We start from the raw sequence: 23,034 nt of genomic DNA on the forward strand, positions 1-23,034 counted from the left end.
CATTCAAGCATTTAAAAAGCACCTAGCCCAAAGGATAAACCAGTGTTGCGTCTTCACATAACTGAAAAATTAGCAAAGAACAAATTTAAATTGTATCTTTAGTCACTTTGTTACTAGCAGCCTGTCACAAAAACAGATGAATCTAGAAAAAAATCCCCCTAATAACTGTTTGACAGGCATAGATAGTATTTTTGCACCAACAAGGTGTGTTGTGTCTTTTAACAGCTGAAGAAGTGGAGGACAAAAGAAGAAGTGGGAGGCCTGAAAAACTTTTCTGCTAAGTTTTTTTTAGGTCACGACTAAGAAACAGGAAAAAAAAATCTAGCAAAAAGCCATTTGTTAGGAAGGAAAATAGGGGAAAGGCCGAGGTATGCCAAATTACACAAGAACTGGACTGAAAACTCGGTGGCAGAAAAAACATGTTTGCAAATCAATTATGGAGTAATGAATCCAAATTTGAAATATTTGTTTCAAATCGTTAGCAGTATGTACGACAAGGTCAGGCGAGACGTACAACAGTTAGTGCTTACGGCCATCTGTGAAACACTGTGGAGACTCTGTCAGGGTTTGGATGCATTTCAGTCAGTGATGTTGGAGATCTTGTCAAAATTGATGGAATTATGAATGCAGATTTTGATCCACCATATAATACCATCTGGGTAGAATTTGATTGGAAACAGTTTCATTATTCAGCATCAAAATGATCCGAAAAACACTGCAAATAAATCCCAGTAGCCATTTCAAAATTTCATCGCAAAATATACCGAAATAAGGGGTGGCTCAAAATTTTTGCACAGCAGTGTATCTTGCGTATTTTATTTCATTTTTAACATAAATTGAAGTAGAAGACAATACAGTTATTTTAACGTACTGAACACAATGCAATACCAAAAAGGCCCAAAGGTGACAAACTGATGTAGCAATCACCTTTACACGTTAATCTCCATAACAGCTTTGGTGAGACAAGGATTTGCCAGTCTATCAATTTGTCCCAAGACAGTGAAATCCTACTCTACATGCCCAGACATGTCTCCCAAAATGAGGTCATCTCTATTATCTGAAAGCAATCTTGCTGTGCAGCGACAGGAAAGGAATCAATGTACTGCACCCCATTAGGAATACAGTATATTGCTGTTTACCAATCCAGACAGCCACGATAGGTAAACTGTTGCTAATTTGTAATTTATGTCAAACGGGTGGCTAAACTCAGGCTGGCCTGAGAGGTGAGGTTAACAATCATCCAGCTCTGGGTCATGTGTGTGTTTGTGTTTAACACCTAGTGATGGTGAACCTGCCAAAAGGGGTGTATGTGTGTGTTGTAAACTGTGGCCTAGATCCCTCAGATACTTCACTTCCCTTAACTGGAAAAATAACCTAGTTAAAGCCAAGTGAATTCATTCGAGAGTATTCAAATGCATGTTTAATAGTTCAATACGAGTCCAGCAGGCAGTAACATAATGGACAAAACACAGGGTCAAACAATGTGCAGGCTGTTAGAAAACTGGGTACCAGCTGCTAGTGCTTTTCTGTGTACATTAACATTTATTCCTGAATTGCAAATAGGAGTGGTACAACCAGTCCAGCCGCAGTTTCATACTACTTCATAACATTTCATTACCTCTGAATGCCCAGACATATTCAAGCTTGTGTCTGCTAATGGTGAAATAAACCTAAGAGACCTCAATATATCACTTGAAAATGAGCTTTTTTTTCTTGTCGAATTTATTTGGTACACTGGAACCTTGGGGGCAACGATTGAGAATCATTTGTTTTACGCTCCATTTCCAAAGATCTCAACGATCCAGCTGTGACACTGAAGCCCAATAACCAATCTTTTTTTTTTGGTCACGGTCGTTTTATTAACCCTCGGTGTGGATACCGTGTGTAATGAGTGGCTTTTGACAGAGTAGCTATGACAGGACCGTCCCCAGTAAAAGGCAGCTTAAAGTAAAGTAAATATAGATAAGCAGTTGAAGACCTGCGGTTCTTCAATCTGATGATGGAGTGTCAGTTTCATTTTTGTTTACACAGAGAGAAACATGAGCCCAAGCATCAGCATAATTTATCGCATTCGGCAGTGGTTGCATTTATCATCTCTCAGACCAGCTCACTTCCCATTTCCAGCGATTTGTTATTGTAAAACAAAAGCCTCTCCGATATGAATTCCAGTTTAAACCTGAGCCAAGGCTGAATTTTCCCCAAGTGCTTTAAGACCTTGAGCTTTTCTCTGACAATGACTCAGACAAATTTCCAAACTGATGGAGATTCCACACATTTTCACACAGACTCAAAAATTATCTTTATTTATAACAATCAAAGAAAAAAATCAAATAGCTGTGCTAATAACCATTTCCTGCTGCTCTGTACGGGTTGTGCACATTTTCTGTTTTCATCACATGACGCACAAATATTACTCTGCGTTAAAGTGCAGCAAATGTTTAGTGCAAACTGTGAGTACAGTCTTCGGAGAATTTGACTGTGGGAACTTGAACACTGCATTTCTCTCGCCTTTTAACTGTCAGTCAGCAGCTGGTTACGGCACACTCATGTCATCTTGAGGTATCTTATCTATGCCAATCATGTACTGACAAATACACAGTACAGCTCAAGCATGCTCAACACTATCTCTTGCAGATGGGATAATTGTTCTGCAAACTTCATTCCAGTTTGTGTCACACTTTGCAGAGCAACAGATGGGAGTCTTTCCCATATGTGACAATACAGTTGGCTGTTAAGAGTTTATAGAGGCCATGGGCTAGTTAATTTAACTTCCATAACAAAGAAAACTTTCAGAAGCTACTTTTTAATGCTACTGCTAATTAGCTAGAGTTCAGTGTTCACTGCCTGGTATTCAGTGCCCCCTCTGACTGAGGATCAAGTCCACCGCCTGGGCCAGGTTGTCTACAGTGCTGTCAGCCGTCACCGTCGGGTGCCTCTCATCAATGGGCCTGAGGGAGGAGAAGCAAATGCACAGGTTTGAGGACTTGTATTGCAGGAAGAAAGAAATCTTGAGCACAAAAGGGATGGTAAACAAGAAGGACTAGCGGTTTGACACAGTCAAATGGATTAACAACGTTGAATGCATTATGTGGGGGGAAAAAAACAAAACAAAAAACCCCAACAAAACACAATTGAAACGAAAAAGAAAGTTTGTTATCAAAACTGTCATCCTGTGTGGTAACTCTGGTTCTGTTAAGAGCTTGTTTATCAGCATTGTATTTTTAGTTCTTTTGGCTGCTCCCCTTTTTTTTTTTTGGGGGGGGGGGGGGGGGGGTTACAGTGTATCATCTGCCTCAATCTCACCCTTTCCAAAGCATACCTACCCTCTGGATGTAGTGAAAGACATTCAGAGTACATCCACAGTCATCATCCTTTGCCCAACATATCAGTTGATTTGAAGGTATCTCAGGGTAACGGTGGCTCCATAACCACACCTTTCTATCATATCTGCAGGCTACTACACCACAATTACAGTGCTGTTTTGTATCAAGGTTAGAATCAAAATGTAATATACTGTTAATCTGCGAGGCTGTAAGAAAACACATTACTTCAACACATGGTAACAGACTGATTTCTCCAAACTTGCTGTTCAGCTGTGCTAATCTCGTGGTACTGTGGCCCCTTGACTACACTGACCTCAAATTTTTGTTAAGACATTTAGAGGCACCAGTGCAAGAGAGACTTGCAGTATTCCCCTGACATTCTCATCAGCTTAATCGTTACTCATTTAGGACAAATTAGCAAATGGTTTACCTGCCTCAGACTTGTGTTGTCTTGTTACAGTCTTGTTCTACATTTGTAATTGGATGGATTGCACAGAAAGGGTTATTGTATTTACAACATGTTTACATGTTTTCCCATATAAAGTACCCTACATCAAAAGGTCACAGGCCAATGCCCCAAATTACCCTATACCATAATCCTTTTTCCACATGATTTCCTAAATTGTGGGAAAGCTGTGGACTTGGTCAAGACGGACAAGGCTGTAGCCTCCACACTGGCTGCTGCCATTGTTTGGATCAAGGCCCAGTGATGGATGCAGATTTGGTTGTTTAATCAGCTGGTAGTGGAAATGTAATCCATTTGGTGTGGCACTAGGCCCAAGCTCACACGGAGGACCTCCTTTCCACCCAATTCCATCAAAAGACAGAGACGCCCCTTCATTCATCTGCAGAACTGCTCTGGAGTCCTGCTCATTTATGGAGTGGTGCCTATAGACCCCCCCACCCCCCGGCCGCCTTGACCGGGCTCTGTGTGCTGCCTCTGTTCCTCAGTCACGGCTTGGAACTCCAGATGGGGACTCTTTGTCAGGCCCTGGGTGTGAGGCACACACCACCATTAATCCTGACTTCTGAGAGCTTACAGAGCCCCATGGCAAATATTTGTGAGCCGCCCAAGTGTAGTGACAGAAAGAAGAGGCCTGTGGTGGTGGAAATGGGGGAAGAGGTGCTGAATGCCGAAGCCACGCTGAATATGGCAAAGCAGTGCCATGTGTTTACGCATGTCTGTCAGCTGCCAGTGCTTGGGTTATGTGAGCTGGTCCACTAATGGTTGGGGTTTTATGTCTCCTGTTCTGGATTACTCCCGCACCCTTTTCTGCCCGAGGACTGATTGAGTTCACACACACACATGCACGCACAGGCATGAACGCACAAGCAACATAGGTCACATGGCTCTTATGTTTCAAGAAGTGAAGCCAAAAGTATCAACCTCACTGTCTTTTCAACCCGATGCTTCTTTAAATCTCTCCCCGACTCCATCTTTTAGATAGGCATGCATAGATGCATGTGTGTGTGTGTGTGTGTGTATATTCATTTTGCTGCCTTCCTCCCATTCCCATGAATAATGAAGAAGTAACCAGGTCAATGTGACCATGCAAAATTCAGCACAATACAGCTAGTGTTACCGGTGAGGTAATCTGCGGCTTGCTGTCCTTCAGGTCAATGCAATATCAATACACGTGAATAGATAGGTTTGGTCCCTGAGCCTGACTGACATTGCAGAGCCATCACGTAGGGATGAGGTCAGCTATGAGGCAGGAGGTGGGGAGCAGCCAAGGGTTTAGTACAACACAGCTGCCCCTACGCTGAAAGAGCAAACTGCCTCATCAGACGGTTAGTAAATGATCACACGATTTGTGGTGCAAGTAGTGCAAGAAAAAAAAGAAAAAGAACCCCCCCCCCACCCAAAAGGAGCATTGAGGTTGGCTAGTGGTGAACAAGCACGGCAGCCGATTTGACAAAAATGATTTTGACAGCTGATTAACATTCAAGCAAATCATCAATCAAGATGTCAAACACTTGCAGGCTCCAAATTTTTTTTTGACAGCTGAAAATTTGAATATCTTTGGTTTTAGACAGCTAAAGACCTCACATTGGGCTCTAGGAAGATTAAATGCTGATCAAAAAGGAAAAGTGGAGCTTTAAAGTCTGGTTCTCTAATGCTGTCGATCCTTTAAAGCTATGAATGCCCCATGTGATTCTTGCAGGTTGTCACAGGACTTGCTTACAAAATAACAAATCACCAATTATATCAGTCGACAAGTCATCCCAATGTTTTGTTCCATGTACTTAAAAATAAAAAAAAATAAAAAAATAAAAGGAAGACAGGTACACCTCTAATCCCCCTACAGCAAAAAAAGAAAAAAAAAGAAAAAGAAAAAACACAAGACAGCTGATTAAACAGTTTCCTTAGCTCAACACGCCATGGGTATCAGGTATATACTGGACAGGAAATATGAGGAGTATAGTGCCTTAGAGTGTGATATGATATATACAGTATAAAACATGACACTTAGCACTATTAAAAACACTTTATTTGCAGGCACTGGTTGTTCCTTTGTGAAAAGAAAGTAGATAAGAATGACTCATGTAGTGAGTGCATTTGTTTGTGAAAGTCTGCTGTGAGTCAGAGACATACAGAGACGAGGTAAGATATAGAAATAAAGAAAAGGACTCTTGTTTAACCTGAGAAGAAGAGGGCGGCTTTGTTTTGTTTCGTTTAGATGCATTCAGCTGACTCCTGAGGTAACTGACCGCAGGGTGAGGGAGCATGAAAACGCTCTCGCCGGTTAATTCTTAACTCGCCTCGTGCACAGAGGGAAGCAAAACCGTCACATATACCCGATTTCGATTTATACTTGTCTCTTAACCTCTGCACCTCTGCTGAGCAGGCATTTTGCTTGACACAATACTGACGAAAAAAACAAAACAAAAAAATCAGGTTAGCAGCGCACAACTCTCGGTGATATTTTGGTGTGAAGGCGGTTACATACTGAGCAACTCAAGCTAGAAATATCTGGGTTTCCTGTGATTTGACTGTAGGACAAAAGGCAACTTTGAAGCTTTGATCTAACTTTTAATGGCTGCTATTAATCGTGTAGTCAAAGAACCATAAACTAGTATAAAATCACCCAAACTGCCTACATGAAATATGGCTCCTATTAGAAATTAGCATTTGTTAGCAATGAAAGAGGCTGGCTAATCAGTGTAGGCTTTAAAAGTAGTACCGTTTAACTTTGGGAGGTTCTTCTGATCAGTGTGTTTGCGCAGTCTTAAGTAGGAACATGGGTGTGACAAATTCAGCCAAATATTTCAATATTTCAGCCACGTTGCACACTTTATGACTTGGCTTTCTGAGTCATCAAGAGAATTTTCCCAGCTGGAAATCTGTCACAAAAAGTCACAACTCTAAAGAGGGCTGAAGTTACCAAGAAAGTGTACTGAAAGTCATAAAAGCATTTAAAAACAAACCCACAGTAAGAAACAGGAATAACCAATAAAAGCTTACCAATAGAGACATCACATAGCAAATAACTCAATGAAATGACATAGTTATCACACTGTTATCACACTGCTCCTCTAATAAATAGGAGCTACAGCGTATCATTGTAGGCTTTGTGTAAAGTGAGTTGCCACCTAGCAACACAGTGACGATAACACTGAAAGTAAAGAGTCACTCTGCAAGTGAAAGGTGGAAAAACAGTCAACCCAGGTCAGTGTGTTGTTTTCATGCCAGACTAGTGAAGGCAGCAGGAGCTGAAACGCAGCCTTTTTTCCACTATAAAAACGATGATATTAAGCATAACCTGAGGGAGATCACGTCTTGATGACATTCATAGCCTTTATGTTGAGCCAAGCCGTGTGGATGACATAAGATGCAGGCACATGACAAAGCTCTCTACCCTCACCCCGGGGACAGGGAGAAAAGGTGTGCAGCTGCTCGTGTTTCCTGCTGCACGGTGCCGCTTTAGCAGCGTCGGCCTGGAGTGTGAAAATGTGATCAGTTTGACTGACTCTGTTGTAAATAAAATGCCACAAGACCAAGTGAAGATGTAGCGGGGATTGTCGACACCACCGATGCTACAGCCTGGTTTTATTACAATCCGCTTCCAGCTTCACTTTTCCTATCTTTCTGTTCCCTTTCACCTGATAGGTACAAAGCACAGATAACATTCTTGAAATAATACAGCTGCACCTTCTTAGGAAAAACAGCCCAACTGAACATTGGAAACCACCATGTTATGTGCATGTTATGGCAACAGAAGTGACAGATGCTAACTTGAAGCCTTCACATCCTCTGCCGAGTTTGTGGCAGTGCAGCGACCGTTATCACTTCACTTTACAAAAGGCTGCATAATGTTGAATCATGATCAGCAAACAGCTGCGGCATGGTTTTCACACTTTACGCAGATTAACGGTTCTTTCCAATCGAGCTGGACACAAAAGGGGATTCCCTGGTTGCGGCGCAAAGAGCTACTTGATTATTTTTTTTCCATCCTGTGGCTGTACGAAAACCTCCTGTGAGTACGAGTGATGACTGTGAGCGTGTGTGAGAGAGAATCCTGACCTGCTGAAAACCACCCACTGGAAACTTTCTGTCTTTCACAATAACAAAAACATCCAATGCTACGTGAACAGGATGCAAACCATCACATTTTTTATGTCCTCAACGGCCTACTTAGGATATAAACTTTTAGACATTATAGATTAGACTGACTCTTTATATTTGGTGTGACATTCATCGCTTTGAAATCTAAAAATGAAGTCATACTGCACACCGTGTGAATGAGGAAGAATAATTTAATGAATTACAAAAGGTTTTGCTGCTATGGTTTAGGTGCTAATTTGTGGAGCAGAGGGATATATATATATATATATATATATATATATATATATATATATATATATATATTATATGAATAAATTTTAGCTTTTAAGAAGCCATTACCTTCTTCAACATTTAACAGCTGTCCTTGTCAGTGTTGTGCTAAATATGCAAAGCCTTACGTGACCCAGATCTAACCACGCTCTTTTCATCTGTGTGCTGTTATTATTAGCAGCACTGCTGATGACTTGCTGAATCGTCTTTTTGTGCGTATATCTCAGGGCGCATGGGTGTTATGTTAGCTCTGAGGTGCTGCTGAGTCACCTGCATCAGATAAAGAAAATGCAAGTACAACCATGCATACCCGCTCGCTAAAACAAATCATAACAAAAAAATGGTTACAGCAGAATCCAGGCAAAGGCCCAAATCCCTCTAGCCAAGCAGCTTGTCAATTGGTAATTGCAAGAGGGATTGGTTCCCCATTGAAACGGCTACGGGTCTGTGTTCATGTATTTAAGAGGCAGTGCCATGTTTCAGCCTGCCATCTGTGGGCTACAACTCGCTCTACTCTCCCACTCTCACTCATTTCCTCTTCTCTTTCTCACGGGTGGAAAAGTACTGTTGAAGGAGCTCCGTGACTGAGGCCTGCTTGGTTCCTTTGTCTTACCGTGGGAGTCTGGTCTCACTGTGAAAAAAAGCTCAGGTTAATTATTAATATCTCATTGACTTATAACGCACAGCAGGCTTTAAAAGAGCCTGCAGGCAGGGGGAAGCTAACACCCAAGGGTGGGGAGGCATGGTAGGCGAGTCTTCTATAACCTCTTTGTGGAGCTACTGCCACTTCAATCTATGACCTCAATTCAATATATGGCACACTATCAGGTGTTCGGATTACACATTACTACGATACGAAAAACAAAAATGAAACAAGCTTTTGAGATTTTGTTGAAGACGAGTCTCACTTTGCCTTTCAACTGTTCAGTTCAGCTTTGTTACTTCTTGGATTTATGACTAGGTAATTGATCATAGAGCTCTTATCTGTCACATAAGACAGGACAGCAAACTCAGGACCCCATGTAAATGATTTAAACTCTATATTTAACTGTATAACAAACAGTAAGACTGTTGGGTTTAAAAAGGGGGTTCCAGCAACCTGGAAACCACCTAACAGCTTTTTACACATACATTTAAAGTTGTTGATGTTTTAAAAAAAAATTGACATGATGCTTTTCTGACAGATTGTAGGTGAATGTAGGCTCCTCCAGCTTGTGTGTAGAAATGTCCTTGGTCAAGACACTGAACCTTGAGCCTCCCAATGCTTTCATTGGAGTGAGATTGTCTGAATGTCAGAATAAAATTTTAAAAAGTGCTGTAATTGGGGGGAATGATGCTTGTAGTAAAAACACTCTGAATGCTAAATCAGACTGGAAAAGGGTATGTATAGTTTTTACATACCCATCATGGTCATAAACATCATAGTAATTTGGGGTTTTTAAATTATTAATGTGAACTCTTCTTCTTCTTCCATAGTGAAATTGTCACCCAGTCTACAATGTGACATGTTTGACTTTGAAAGAAAGTTTGAATTTATTTTGGATTTTCTCTAATCCACACAGGTTCAAACATATGCATATGCTCAGGTGGTGCTGAAGATTCTACAAGGTCTTTTAATTTGATGCTGCTGCCATGAAATAAAACTTTTATGGTGGTTTTAAGACTTGTTTTATGCATTTAGATGCATAATTGCTAAAAGTACGTGCTAAGCAATAAGATGGAATCAAAATATGTGATATAGATAAGAACCTTGACAGACTTAATATGTAGTTCTGTGCCAAGTTTGGTTGCTCAACTCCTGATTGTGTAAGTGTAGTTGGTAGACAAAGAAACAAATACAAAAAAAGATTTTTCGATAGCCAAAGTATAGCTACACAAATCTGTCTCTTACCAAGTATGGCGTGTCTGGAAACACTGTACTATGCTAAATTAGCAATTTTTTTTGGAGCAAGCATGCTTGCATCAATTCATATCCACAATTTTGTACAAATATTTTACAATAACAGTTTCAGTTGGCATCATGATTGGCTGTTTTTGGTTGCATGCTACAATTGGAAAATTTAAAAGGACTGACCACAGTAGTGAAAAACTGGAATGATAAATAAAGCAGTTACAATTTAGGCCCACCCGCTCAGCATTTGGAATACACTGAGCATAAAGATGGAAAATGAAGAAGTGGCCCATTACATGATGGGTCTCAAGTAGCTGTTAGCACGAGCAAGAACTAACAAGCGAGTCTCTTTTTTTTCCCCAGTGGAATATTCTCTCAAAACTGAAAAGATATAGATGGTAACAGTAGAAACAGAGCTCAAGAAGAAGAAGGGAAAAAAAAAAAAAAAAAAGGCCGCGTCTGAAGAGTGGGAATGCTGGCTAGATGAGGAAATCACTTCCAGAATTGATTTGTTTGCATCCCCTACAAAATTCCCCAATTTCAACCCATGGAAATGGGACGGAAACATAAATTATACTCTAAGTTAATTAGCATCACTGCATGGAATCCAGCCGATACATTTATGGTAGAGAGAACTTAAGGGAACACGGTTTCTGTTATACATACCCTATGACTTATTTTAATTGCTTTAATTCTGTGGCAATGAAGAGGTTGAAATGGAAATGAACACCCATTTCCAAACATGCAGCAAAAGAAATCCAACTAACAAAACACAGCTTTCATGTGTTATCTGTTAAATAGAAGGGAAATCCAACAGTGGAAATAGGAACCTTATGCAACACACATTTATCCCAGTTTACCATGCATCCTGCCAAGGCCCTGCTGCTGACTGACAAAAGAGATGCTGAGAGCTGTTAATGGCCTGTCAGACATCACTGTGCTTATTTGTATGCTTATGATGACGCATAATGTCAAAATTACTTTCGTATTTAGCATTGTGCCTTATTCTGTGAGTCTAATAAGAAATGAACACAGATTTATATACAACCCATTCTGTACAGTCAGGTTTATACATTTCTACAAAAAGCTAACAGGTTAGAACGTGCTAGCTTTAGTTCCTCTGAACATCTGGGTGGACTTGGATACAAAAGAGGGCCCCTGTGGATTTAGCTTTAGCTCAAAGGCCACGTTGTGCACATGTCACGCGTGCCTTTGCTGGTGTAAAGAGTTAGTGTTCTTGTGGTGCACAGATAAACAGACCTAAATGACACATTTAGAAACATTGTAGCTGACAAATTCACAGCCCACAGCCTCAGCGGAGAGGAGTGCACTTAGATAACTTCACTTCCTTCCCACACAGACAAAACTAATGTGTTAAGAGTGGTTAAGAGGACAGGGTGTGGGACTGCGCTGTTACACGAGACACTATGAAGTGCCTGCACTCTTTTCTACAAAGCAAAATGCTGCACACATCAAGACAACGCAAAGTGAAAATGTGACTCAAGCGTAACCTGCTCAGGCAAGACTACACATTAAATTCAGTTTAGTGTGCTTGAAGGAGAGAATTAAAGGCATTATCTTAGGTAATCTACATTTCATAACTGTCTAGGTAAAAGGAAGGCCTTGCAGTAGTACATGAAACCATGACCATTATCACATGTGCTGATCTATATGTCCTGCGGAGGACTGAAAGCTAAGCTAAGCTGAAATACATAATGTATCTGGGAGCCATCCCAGAAATGACCACAAGGTAAAAGCTAACTGGCACCAACTGTCCAGTAATAATCAATTTCAACATCATGCCAATATAGATTTAAAAGCAAATATTTTCAGTCAAACTGCCAGATCTGATCACCATATGGAGGAGCTCCAACTTAAATTTGGATCACTTCATTTTTATTAGACAGCCATTCAAATACAGGCAAATGATTTATGAGGAATAGTGCCAAGTTACAGCATGTGGCCTCTTAGGGAGTGGGAATACAATTAACCTGCCCTAAATATGCTAGTAATATTGGGGTTATTATACTAATTCTGTCCACTTTATTATATTAAGCTGACAGCAAACATTTTTCTACTTGAAAAGCCTTCTCTTGTGTTTGCTGAGGCTGATTGGCCATTTGCTTTCTTAATGAGCTGTCTTTCCTTTCATTCACTGCACTCACAATGGCTTTATTTTCAAGACTTCATTACAGGTTTCAGTGGAAATCTGCTCAGGATATCCACACTAATCACAGGTTATGTGCCACTCAGAGAGAGCCAGTTCAGTCTGGGCTGGGAAGGTTTCTCTGGACTGGTCTGCTGGGGGACAACTGTACAGTGTATTGTAGTCTGTTAAGCTGTTAATATCCTTTGGTGCTTGCTCACAGATTAATTGTACCATCACTTTTGGATTAAGCCAAATTCTTTTTCTACTCTCAGACTTGTTGGCTCTGATCATACTAGCAGTTAAAATCATAGCTTGGAATATTTGCATACTAACACATCTGATGAGAACTGCATGTCCTCAGGGATATTACTCATTGCACAATGTTGCATGTGCGTTTTTCTTTTTTTTGCAAGCTCATAGAAGCTTCATTGACAACATCCATGTTCATGAAATATGAAACAGACATATGGTATACAAGCCATGATCATTACCGGTTCTTCAACATATTCTTGTCTGTAAAAGAGCATTTTCAAAAACAAACAATGGCCAAAAGAAAAGCCAAACTGTTAGCTTTTCTTCTAGTTATCTCACGCCAGATCATTACTACACTATCATGTTTCACTCAGTTCTCATGAATCTCAGTTTACCTAAGCGTCAACTGTAATATCCGCCTAGTAGCCTTAAAGTCAAAGAATCTGACAGTTACAGAACGTCCCAGATGGAGAAAGTTGCTACATAAGAATAACAGAAAACACCTGTCCTTCAGGATTTTTGGCCTAAACTAAAATAAAGACTAAATACAACTGCAAAATTATTGCTTTAATTTGAGTACATTTTACAACAATATTGAAATAACTGCTTGTAAGACATATAATACCATACACAGTGCCTGTGGGTACAACACAAGCGGGTTTTCTTTGAAATTGTTTCCTAGGTGAGGTATGTGAACACTAGTTCATGCGGAAAGGAGCTAGCACACAGCTCAGAGTTCCCACAGAGTGTCCTTAGGTGACTGAACACATGAAAAGGCTATTATTGAGGCTCATAAAGCCAAAAATAAATACATTTTAAAAATCAGCAGAGCGATATCAACGGTAAACCTAGTAAATGACACATGACCTGGGAGACCAAGACTGCACAGAGAGTCAAGAGTGTTCTCTCGCGTGCTTTCTCATCAAGAATAAAGTTAATGGCACCCTTTTCACCTTTAGATGCCTTTCAAACACGCTGGTGGTGACTCTGTTGTGGGTGGGGGAACATGCAGCTTTCATTGCTCTTGCTGATAGACAGGAGTACGCTTTTACACCCTCGTATACTCTATATGTTCAAAAGGCAACATCCGCCACACACTTCTTCTATATTGATGCAAACCAACAGCTAACTAAAAGAGGCTACTCTGTTGTCTCTATTATTTTTTATTAAAAAGCCACAAAAATGAGGAAAAATGTCATTCTAAATGTTTTGTGAAACATTTTCATTAATTGTGTTTGACTCTTTCTACTACGCTTGAAAAAACTGTAGAAAAGCTGTGCTGCTGTCTAAATATTTATGGACATGATTGTACCTGGTTTGCCCACAAAGGCAGGAGTGGAGATATTTCTGGAATGATCGGTGGAATCTCAAATGCTGGAACAACATGGGGTTTTCCTGTTCTTTACACTGTGCCAATATGGGCCATGAATGCAGCATTGAACTAATGAACCGTTCTTTCTTTAGCATGTTCTTTTGCAAACATGCATACGTCAGCATGTTTGTTTTAGTAAATACAGTAGAGCATGGGCTTGGTGCAAGCCATAAAATTACTGTAGGGACAGTAATCTATGTATGGTAAGCACATGGCCACTAACCCAACCCACCCCCCAATCCCGCTATGCTTCTTTCCTGTTGCGTCCCTCGTTGACGGCCACAGACAGAAAGGGCATGAACCAGGGTGCGGTTTCAGCAAACTATTTCATAGTTTGTATCATCAGGGACTAGTTCCCTCTTGAGAGCTTCAATCTGGCTCAGCCTGCTTGTTTCCACACATTCCCATTAGCAGCCAAGCGTTAGCCACAGAGAGAGTTTCACAGTGTAAACCACTCTGACGATGGTTGCTGCTGTGTGAAAATGTTTGCTGTGTGCTCTTTGCCAGATTCCAACTGGAATCCACTATGGGCTTCCTCCAACTCACTGGCGCCCATTCAAAACACCTATCAAAGCTGTGCCGGTATCCCGCTCTTTGCTGCACAGCTTTCTCCCCGGCACAAGCACACACGCCAGCGCTGAGGGTGTATGCACATGCAGCACATGGGGAAACGGCAGTAGCAATTAAACTGGTTTACCACTGCTGCATGCAGAAACAGCATGATGTGAACCTGCTTTTATGAAGCTTCAAAGCTTCCCAGTTCTGTGCTGATGCAGTTCCTTGAAGATAAGAGAACAGAAACAAAGAACACACGATCGGTCACAGGAACAGGCTGCTGTAGATCACTATTGAAAAAGGTAACATACGCTTGAAAGAGGAAAACAAGGGCATCATACTCATAACCTTACTGCTCAGTAACATTTTTTTTTATTATAACGCCAAGCAGACAGCTTATTTTTTTTTTTTGTACTTCCACCAAATAATTACCAAAAACACCCCAACACAATGACCCACCACTCATTCGCTAATATTGCTTTTATAATAAAGTGGCCCTTTATGCTCCCTTCCATCATGTTTCATAATTAAAGGTAATCCTTATTATTTTTTATGCAGCTCTTACGTCGTCACCTGTCTCCATAAAACCATTTCACCTTCCTTAAAGCTATTTTTCTTTTGATTGGCTGCCCCTCATAAACAAGGATATCAGCCTATGCTGTTCTCAGTTACATACGCAGACCTTTAATTTAAGACTTTGTCTAGGTTTAATATGAGCACACACTATTGTAACAGTGCATACAGATAATAAAGGCTTGATATGGCCACTTTATAGTCATTCGAACCATTATTAAAGAAGCAAAATGGTTGGGACAAACCTGCAGGGAACACTGCAGTTGTGACACTTTACTTCAGGTCGCTGTTTTGGTTTCTAGGCGTAAAGAAAATTCCCTGTTTCAGTTCAGCTTCGCTGCTTGTGTCAATCCTGTTTACTCCCGCGGCAGATAAATGTTTCCTCCCGATACCAAATGGCAGACAAACAAATCGAGTGCCTAGTTGGTGATGAGTGTAACACTTAGCAGCCAAGGACCCAGACACCAGCTCTCTGAAGAAGTGTTGCTTTTGCATAGACTTGCGATTATCAGCTGGCCATAAACATTACTCCAAATGAATGCTAAAGCTGCTTCATGTTAGCTGGCAAGTGTTTCCTAACAAGTTAATAAGGTGATAATTAGTCAATATCAGGTTTACAGCTTGAATCCATGTGACTATGAAATCCATTAGCTTTAATACCAAATGTTGCATATAATTGGCCCATTTCGCTAGGAAAATGTGTTTTTTTAAGTACAATTATGCATAATTGTCCCATCAATTATTGTTACAATCTGCATTTCAGGCCAACATCAGTCCAAGAGCTTTTTCCTACACACAGCAGAGCTTCATCTGAAAAATAATTTAATTTGTGTTTTTAAAATTACACCTGAAACCTAACCAACTACTGATTACTGATTTTCAATAGCATAAACAGCAGTTATGGATAAAGTGTAATATGGATGGTATTCAGTAACCACTGAAATTTCATATACAGCTATAATGTTCTGACTGCCATTAAGCATGTAACTAGAGAAGTGAAAGACTGAGTGGGGTTTGGAGCAGAGCTCAGTGTCTGTGGATTGTTCCCATGCAGCTGATTAACATCAGCAGTCAGATCTCTATACTCTCAGTGTAATTTCCACCCACCTTTCAGTGGTAGGCCCCTCTTTGCAAACCTGGTCTACATTAAAGAGCAAAGGGTTCTCTGGCTCCCTTGAGGTGCATTAACTTTCACTCGTTATATACAAGAACATGGGGAATTTGACTGCTAGCAGAACTGCCAATTACAAATGCCCTTATGTTGTGCCTATAGCTCACCAACTAGTCCAGCAAAGTCACTTTGCTAGGTCCACTTTTGAATTTAATCAAAATGAGCCACATATATAAGAAAATACATCTTATTTAACAGTAAAGTGAGCACTTAAGTGCACATAAAACCCTCTTATCGTATAGGATTACTATAACATGTATCCATTTAGTTCTATTTGATACTTTAAAAAACTACAGACTTTAGCTTTTAACACATTAAAGGTCAAAGACACACATATAGCTTCAGATTGAGCGAGGCACAATTTTGGCTCTTCATTCCTGAATCAACCAACAAAAACAAAACAAAACCGGCTTGTGAACCAACTTCAAAGGATGTAAAACTTTAGAGAGGATTTTTTAAAAGTAGACACTCAAAAAAAAAGAAAAGAAAAGAAAAGAAAAGCTTAAAGTTGTCCAGAGCTATGAGTATGTCAAGTGAAAAGCATTTTCACACAAGCTGATACGATTTGATTTGTATCTTTTTCCCTTCCTGTCTTGTCACCGAGTCTGGGGTATTTGAATCCGTAATTTCTCCGAGCGTGATGGGAACTGGAGGCCTGCGCAGCATCTGGTTGACTTGGAAACAGCTGTGTTTTCACAGTTATGACTGAGGGTTTATAGCCGCTCAAAGCGAGCCTGGGTTCACCGGGCCCGTTTAGCTAAACAATGTTAAATCTCACGTCTCCCCCCACTACTCAAATTCCCACTGAAATACTGTTAATGTCAAAGTTACTCCTCTTCCTCTCAGAGAACGTGTAAAGTCAGCAAGTCTGGGCACACCGAGTTCTGGGTTATTATTAGGTTTCCCATGTTTAATAAACAAAGACAGTTCGCTTTAGGTGTCATAAATGAACAGCCTTTATACTCTGTTCTAGTTGTGGGCAAAAGAATACACAAATACTGTGAGGCTCTTCTGTTATTACTGTTTCACACCCACATGATGTGCTGTTCAGAGCTGCTATTGCAGCAATACATTCGAAACACAGATGATTTCTTAATCATTCATAATAACAGTTTTGGTTTCCTTTGAGTCATTATATTGCTCTGCTCATCTCTCCCCAGATAAACCCCTTTGATAATACTAATAGTAATAAATCCACAGCTGATAAACAGCATGTCATGGAACCCAACACTGGCTTCACACATGTTCCTCTGCTAGTCTATAACCAGATGCTTTCTCCACAAAACATGGTTAGGCAGTGATAGAATTTAATCCGTTTTATCCTGTTTAGTTGAATTGACACTGTTCAGAGTGTCAGCACACTGGAGCTCAACTGAGCTGCTGGGAGTAGACTATGAAGTCACACAAACCAGATGAATTCATGTGCTTACTCCACTGAGACTCTACAGTAGAAAAAGTTCAGCCCACTTGGCTTCTAAGCTAAACATGCATACCGCCACAGAGATGTGCAGGTCTGTCTCTCTCTCTCTGAACGAATGACTGCCCAGACAGAGGGCAGCTTTTATAATGAGTGACCATGCTCTTAGCTAAGGATTAACGCTGAGTGATGCTCAAGCAGATTACTCAGCGTTCTCTGGTCACATGACCGCAACCTGCATGCCAGTCTACGTTGGCAGGGCAGGTCATAAAGAAGGGCGCTCGTCAGATTGATGCGTGATTTGCAGGCAATTTAAATATTTCCATATTCTTATTCTGTTGCATGCATCTGAGAGCTACAGTTGCTAGCTATCCATCTTTACATAAGGTTTACTCACGTTAAGAAAAAGGTAAACATTAAAAGCCCACAATTTTGTTTGTAGCAATTATTTTACTTTGAGGAAAACCTGCATAAGCTGCAAGAGTAAGGTAGAAATAAAAAAACGTCATCACTTTTCTCACACGTCCCTAAACATGCATATAAAGGCTAAAGCATTTATATTACTTACCAGAACTGCAGACATACTAAAATTATAGTAAACAGTACATATGGCATAATGTAGTTCTCTACCAGCATCCTCTCTTACACCCAGAAACTCTTCTCTTTTCTTTAAACTGTAAGTACCACATGGTTCTAAAATAATCAACCATATATTTCCGTAATTACACCATAAGGAAGGCGCCCCAGTACTCTCCAGATTTGGGACTATAAATCCTTTGGTGACTACGACCTTGCGGGCAACGAGCATCTACATGTGGAGAGAATAAAGCTTTTTCTGGCAGATTCTCAATCAAATAAACAAATCTGAGGATTTAAGAATATGGTGGCTGACTCACAGGAAGCCTGTTCATTACAAAGGAAACACTGCGCCACAAATCTGGTGTAATGGTGCCCCCTTGTGGACAAACTAAGTAGCTTCTTGCAAAGACATTTTTAAAAAATGCACTCACAGAAACCCTAATAGGTACACCTTGCTAGTACTAGTTGAACCCCATGTTGCCTTGACTGGTTGTGGCATAGATAAAACAAGGTGCTGGAAACATTGCTCAGAGATTTTTGTGTGTGAATTGTGGCCTTAGGTTCATTTTCTTAGCTTATAAGAGAGGCAGCCAGTGTGGTCTTCTGCTGCTGTAGTCAATCAAGGTTTGACGTGTTGTGCGTTCAGAGATGCTCCTCTGTATAACTTCGTTGTAATTGGTGGTTATTGGATTAACGGTTACGGTCTTCCTATTGGCTCCAGCAGTCTCTCCACTGACCTCTGGTATCAACAAGGTATTTTTTACCCAGCTGCTCACTGGATATTTACTCTTTTTAGGGCCTGTAAACTGCACACTTGGTTGCGTGAGAAAATCCCATTGGATCAGCAGTTTCTGACCGGCCTGTCTCACAACAACATCCACAGCATGATCAAAGTGACTTAAATTGCCCGTCTTCCCCATTCTGATGCTCAAATTCAACCTTAGTAGGTCGTCTTGATCATGTCTTCATGCCTAAAATACACTGATTTGCTGCTATGTGATTAAATGATTAGATATTTGTTAAAAAGCAGCTTACGTACCATCTGTGAAACAAAAAATGAAATGAAATAAAATGAAATGAAAAGAAGAGGAGTAGCAACATCGCCGATGACAATATTTACTTCTATTATTTGTATCTCTAAAAACCATATAATTAAACAGATAAGTAAAATAGATAGTAAGAATATGGATTATTCAGGACAGAACATACTGACTGTAACCGTTAGATAAAACAGTTACCCAACATAGACAAATCACAGTTCACATAGCGGATTTTTGTAGATTTAGGATAACACTGACCTGTACTTGCCAGTCCGCACCTGTACACCTTTCATTCCACAATGTTGGGCCCCACCTACATCATTTAAAAGATCGTCTCCAATCATCAGCACCTGAATGTGAGAAGGGAGAAAAAAGAGAAAACAGCAGTTCCTCAATCCGTGCAACTGATGGCACAATACTTGACCCTTTGTCCTTTGTGGTTAACCAACTTCATCACTTGTTAATACCACTACAGTATGTTTTTGAACATTTGGATACACTACAGATTGTTACTGCACCGAGCTGCCAGAAGTTATTCTCTGGTGTCCTTACTAAGCTTCATTAGCACCTGGTGAGATCAGTTTCATCCAGGCCTCCATTCTACTCATGTTTCTTTTCAAAAACTGCTTAGTTGTCATCCCCACTGACTCAGGTGACCAACCTTTTGCACCACTGCCTACTAAAGAAGCCACAAAGTGGGATGAGGACAAAAACAAAGGTGCAACCCATGATGGGCTCTCTACAACACAAGAAAAACAAAAAAGAGACACATTAGAACAAATATAGTGCACTGGGAGAATGAAAACAAAAATGGGGCTTAAGAATTCAACCAGCGTCACTAATTTTAAATAAAATCCGACTACTTAAGCTACTCGCGAGATCAAACAGGAGCAGCTTTTTTCCCCCTTCAATGCAAGTGTGTCAAGGGCAAAAAGAGGTGGCCACAGACTCCTAAGAGAACCTAGCGCAGATGCGTTTTAAGAACATCGACAACCTAGACCTGCTTTGCATGCTTAGTGAGGTCAAACCATGGAACTACTTTACTTTATTAATGAAGCAGAGGCACAAAGAAAGGAGGGGAAGCTGATGAAAGTGGAGTCAGAGCTGGTACAGAGAGTTCCTTGAACACAGGAGGAGTGCAGTATCAATTGACTGGGCCAAACAGGCCGTTGTTCAGTGATTCTAAGAAGGCATTTCTTAAAGAAACAAAGAAGAGAATAACAGTGGGTCTGTAAGGGAGCTTTTTAAGTGAGTGGCTCGACAAACAAGGAAAAGAGCCTGGGTGAGTAAATGAGTGCTCTGGAGAGGATGGCAAAGTTAGCTGCGAATACATCCATGTATCTGAGAAAGAAGGAAAATTACCAGAGTGAAACTTATACTGAAATTATTGAAACTTTCGTTAACATTCTTGTGTCTGTGTGTTGGATTTGCAGTGCATGTGTTCCTTTACATGAAAAAGTAACAAAGAAAACCTGTAGGAATTTTACAATCAAATCAAAAGACCATGTTTATCTGTTATATATTATAATTTCACAAGTATTACAAAACTTGTGTCATAATATGATTTACTTGTTAAAGTGTCTTTTGCATTCTTCTCATACAACATAACACAATGCTTATTCTTACAAATACTTTCAATAATGAAACATATGATATCAGACTTATAAGAAACAAAAGCAGATATAGCCGATATATCGATTCGAAGTGTTGAAATCGTATTGTGCAGCTTTTAGTTGTCACTTTAAATATTGATAACATGTTGCTGAAAGCATTGACGCCCATATTTTGGCTGAAAAGACAAAAAAGACCCATCAGAGAGATAGGAAATCTTTAAGAGTGGCTAAATCAACACTGGTACATTCTTAAAATGAATGAAAACACTGGATAGCTCAGCAACACCAAGAGGCCTGAAAGACTGTAGAAAACAACTAAAGTACATGATGACAGGATTATTATTTTTTAAAAAAGAAAATAAAAAAAATTAAAGCTGAAAGGTTGCACTTTAGTCCCATATAGCTAAATTTACAATCTATTGTGGTAGAGTACAGATGCAAAACTAGAAAAAAAACATTGTGTCATTGGTTCATAATTTGTTGGAAAAACTGTAACAGGAGCGTCAGAGCATAGAGGAACAAGCTCAACAAAGCAAAGCTGCAAAACAAGAACTAAAGGCAGCTGGTCTTTATTGCACAACTGACAGTAAACTTTTCCATCCTAACATGCATGCATACCTCATGTGGTTTAAGGCCCATATCATTGAGAACACTCTGGAAGAATGTTGGGGAAGGTTTTCCAATTACTTCTGCCTTTAAATCACAGGCATACTAAAAAGAACAAAAAAGCCAACATTAAAAATAACTTATTTATTTCCACTGAACTCTAAAAAAAAAATATCGGTGCACCTATTTTACCTCCAGAGCTTTCATGTAAACACCAACATCTAATTTTAAACCATCCGTCTCCTTGTAGTATCGCCTATGAAGAAAGATTAACATCAATAAATACATTTCATTATATAATGATGTGTTACTTGGAATAAGCAATAGAGTAATGTCGGTTGGCTAGTAATACTTAATTACCCCTGGCCCAGGGAGAAAAGCACCGGCTTTTCCAGGCCTATGAGGACCCTGAAAGCCTCGTTCAAGTTCTGATAGGAAAAATTTTCAGCTGCATCTCCTACAATCACACAGTTTGGGTTGGTTTTGTCAACACCGTCAAACTCCGGGAGAAGTCCTGCAGAGAAGGAGCAAAGTCAGTCATAAATGGGTTATTGCATCTAAAATCATCAAATTATTAGATAATTTTCAGCTCAACCCACTTTGATTAGTCTGAATATTTTATGATTTAAAATTTGGACACGATGGACATAATGATTATTGTGAAATTTTAGTTTCATACATCAAATATATATTATATACTGTATATGGATTCATGCCAGGTATTTGTACGAATAAGTAATGTCTTATGCTGCAGAAGGGGAGACTTTACCAAGTAAATCATATTATAAGACAAGTCTTGTTTTACTTATGAGACAATTTAAGTTCAATTCAATAGCCAAATTAGACGTAGTCCAGCAGAACACTCAAGATGACTTGAGATTAAATGAGTCAGTTTATAATTTAACACCAGAATGTAACAGAAAAAACCCTTTATGTACTCCTCACATATATTATGCCAGGGCTTTTAATGTGCATTTATTCCAAGTGCACTCTTAAAACACAATCAACTAAAAAGTAGTCTGAAAACTTTAGATGCTCAAATATGAACCTTACCATCATGCACCAGCAAGTGAGGACGTAAACCTCTTTCTTTGAGAACGACTATGGCTGCAGGCGCAGGAGGAAAGACTTCAGATACAGAGATGTCAAAGCCCAATCTTCGAAGCTTGGCTACAAACTTCTCTCTGGTGGCCTGGGTCTCATTGGTGCAGAATCGCAGCTGCAGGTCGGATTCCTTGAGCCTTTCAATAGGTCAGGAGGGCAAAGTGGGTGGTCACATATATCATTAAGTCTGAGTGACGGACTTTGACAGCTATGCAAACTGAAGACGTAAAGCTAATTAAATTTCTACGTGAAAATTTTCACTCACTTTTTCACAGCTTCGATCGAGCCAGGAATTGCAACTCCGTCGCCCTCCCCGCTGTCATACAAAACTCCACACAGGTCCAAAATGACACCTTTTAAACTCTTAGCACAGCCCGGCCAGCCAGTGTCCGCCATGGCGAAGTGATTAGTACGCATGCGTGTAATGTGAAGCGGCACGTGGCAAAGCACGTGTGCTGTTTAATGTGTTTATCGAAAACATACAAAACAGGATTTTTTAAATGTACATCTTTAAGTATAATTAGACTCACCGTTGGATCCCAGACGAAGTGC

At 40.1% G+C, this 23,034-nt stretch overlaps 1 protein-coding gene across 1 annotated transcript; it reads right to left on the reverse strand.

Moving 5' to 3' along the window:
• Window positions 1–1,397: 1,397 nt before the first annotated feature.
• Window positions 1,398–22,907, reverse strand: lhpp (phospholysine phosphohistidine inorganic pyrophosphate phosphatase). Its single transcript, XM_063482847.1, has 7 exons — window positions 22,748–22,907; window positions 22,432–22,619; window positions 21,739–21,892; window positions 21,571–21,634; window positions 21,391–21,483; window positions 19,418–19,509; window positions 1,398–2,948 (listed from the first exon to the last, which is right to left on the reverse strand). The coding sequence occupies exons 1-7, from the start codon at window positions 22,897–22,899 to the stop codon at window positions 2,852–2,854; spliced, it is 840 nt and encodes a 279-aa protein (XP_063338917.1). The 5' UTR covers window positions 22,900–22,907; the 3' UTR covers window positions 1,398–2,851.
• Window positions 22,908–23,034: the final 127 nt, after the last annotated feature.

Source organism: Pelmatolapia mariae, linkage group LG8 (genome assembly GCF_036321145.2).
Source record: "Pelmatolapia mariae isolate MD_Pm_ZW linkage group LG8, Pm_UMD_F_2, whole genome shotgun sequence".
Classification (NCBI taxonomy): Eukaryota; Metazoa; Chordata; class Actinopteri; order Cichliformes; family Cichlidae; genus Pelmatolapia; species Pelmatolapia mariae.

Bases quoted from the DNA above. Each gene is read 5' to 3' on its own strand.
- lhpp (XM_063482847.1), bottom strand. From the start codon at position 22,899: ATGCGTACTAATCACTTCGCCATGGCGGACACTGGCTGGCCGGGCTGT. The intron at 21,484-21,570 runs GTAAAATAGGTG...TGTTCTTTTTAG, and splicing joins TTTACATGAAAGCTCTGGAG to TATGCCTGTGATTTAAAGGC. The intron at 2,949-19,417 runs GTCAGTGTTATC...CTCCTCCCTCAG, and splicing joins GTGCGGACTGGCAAGTACAG to GCCCATTGATGAGAGGCACC.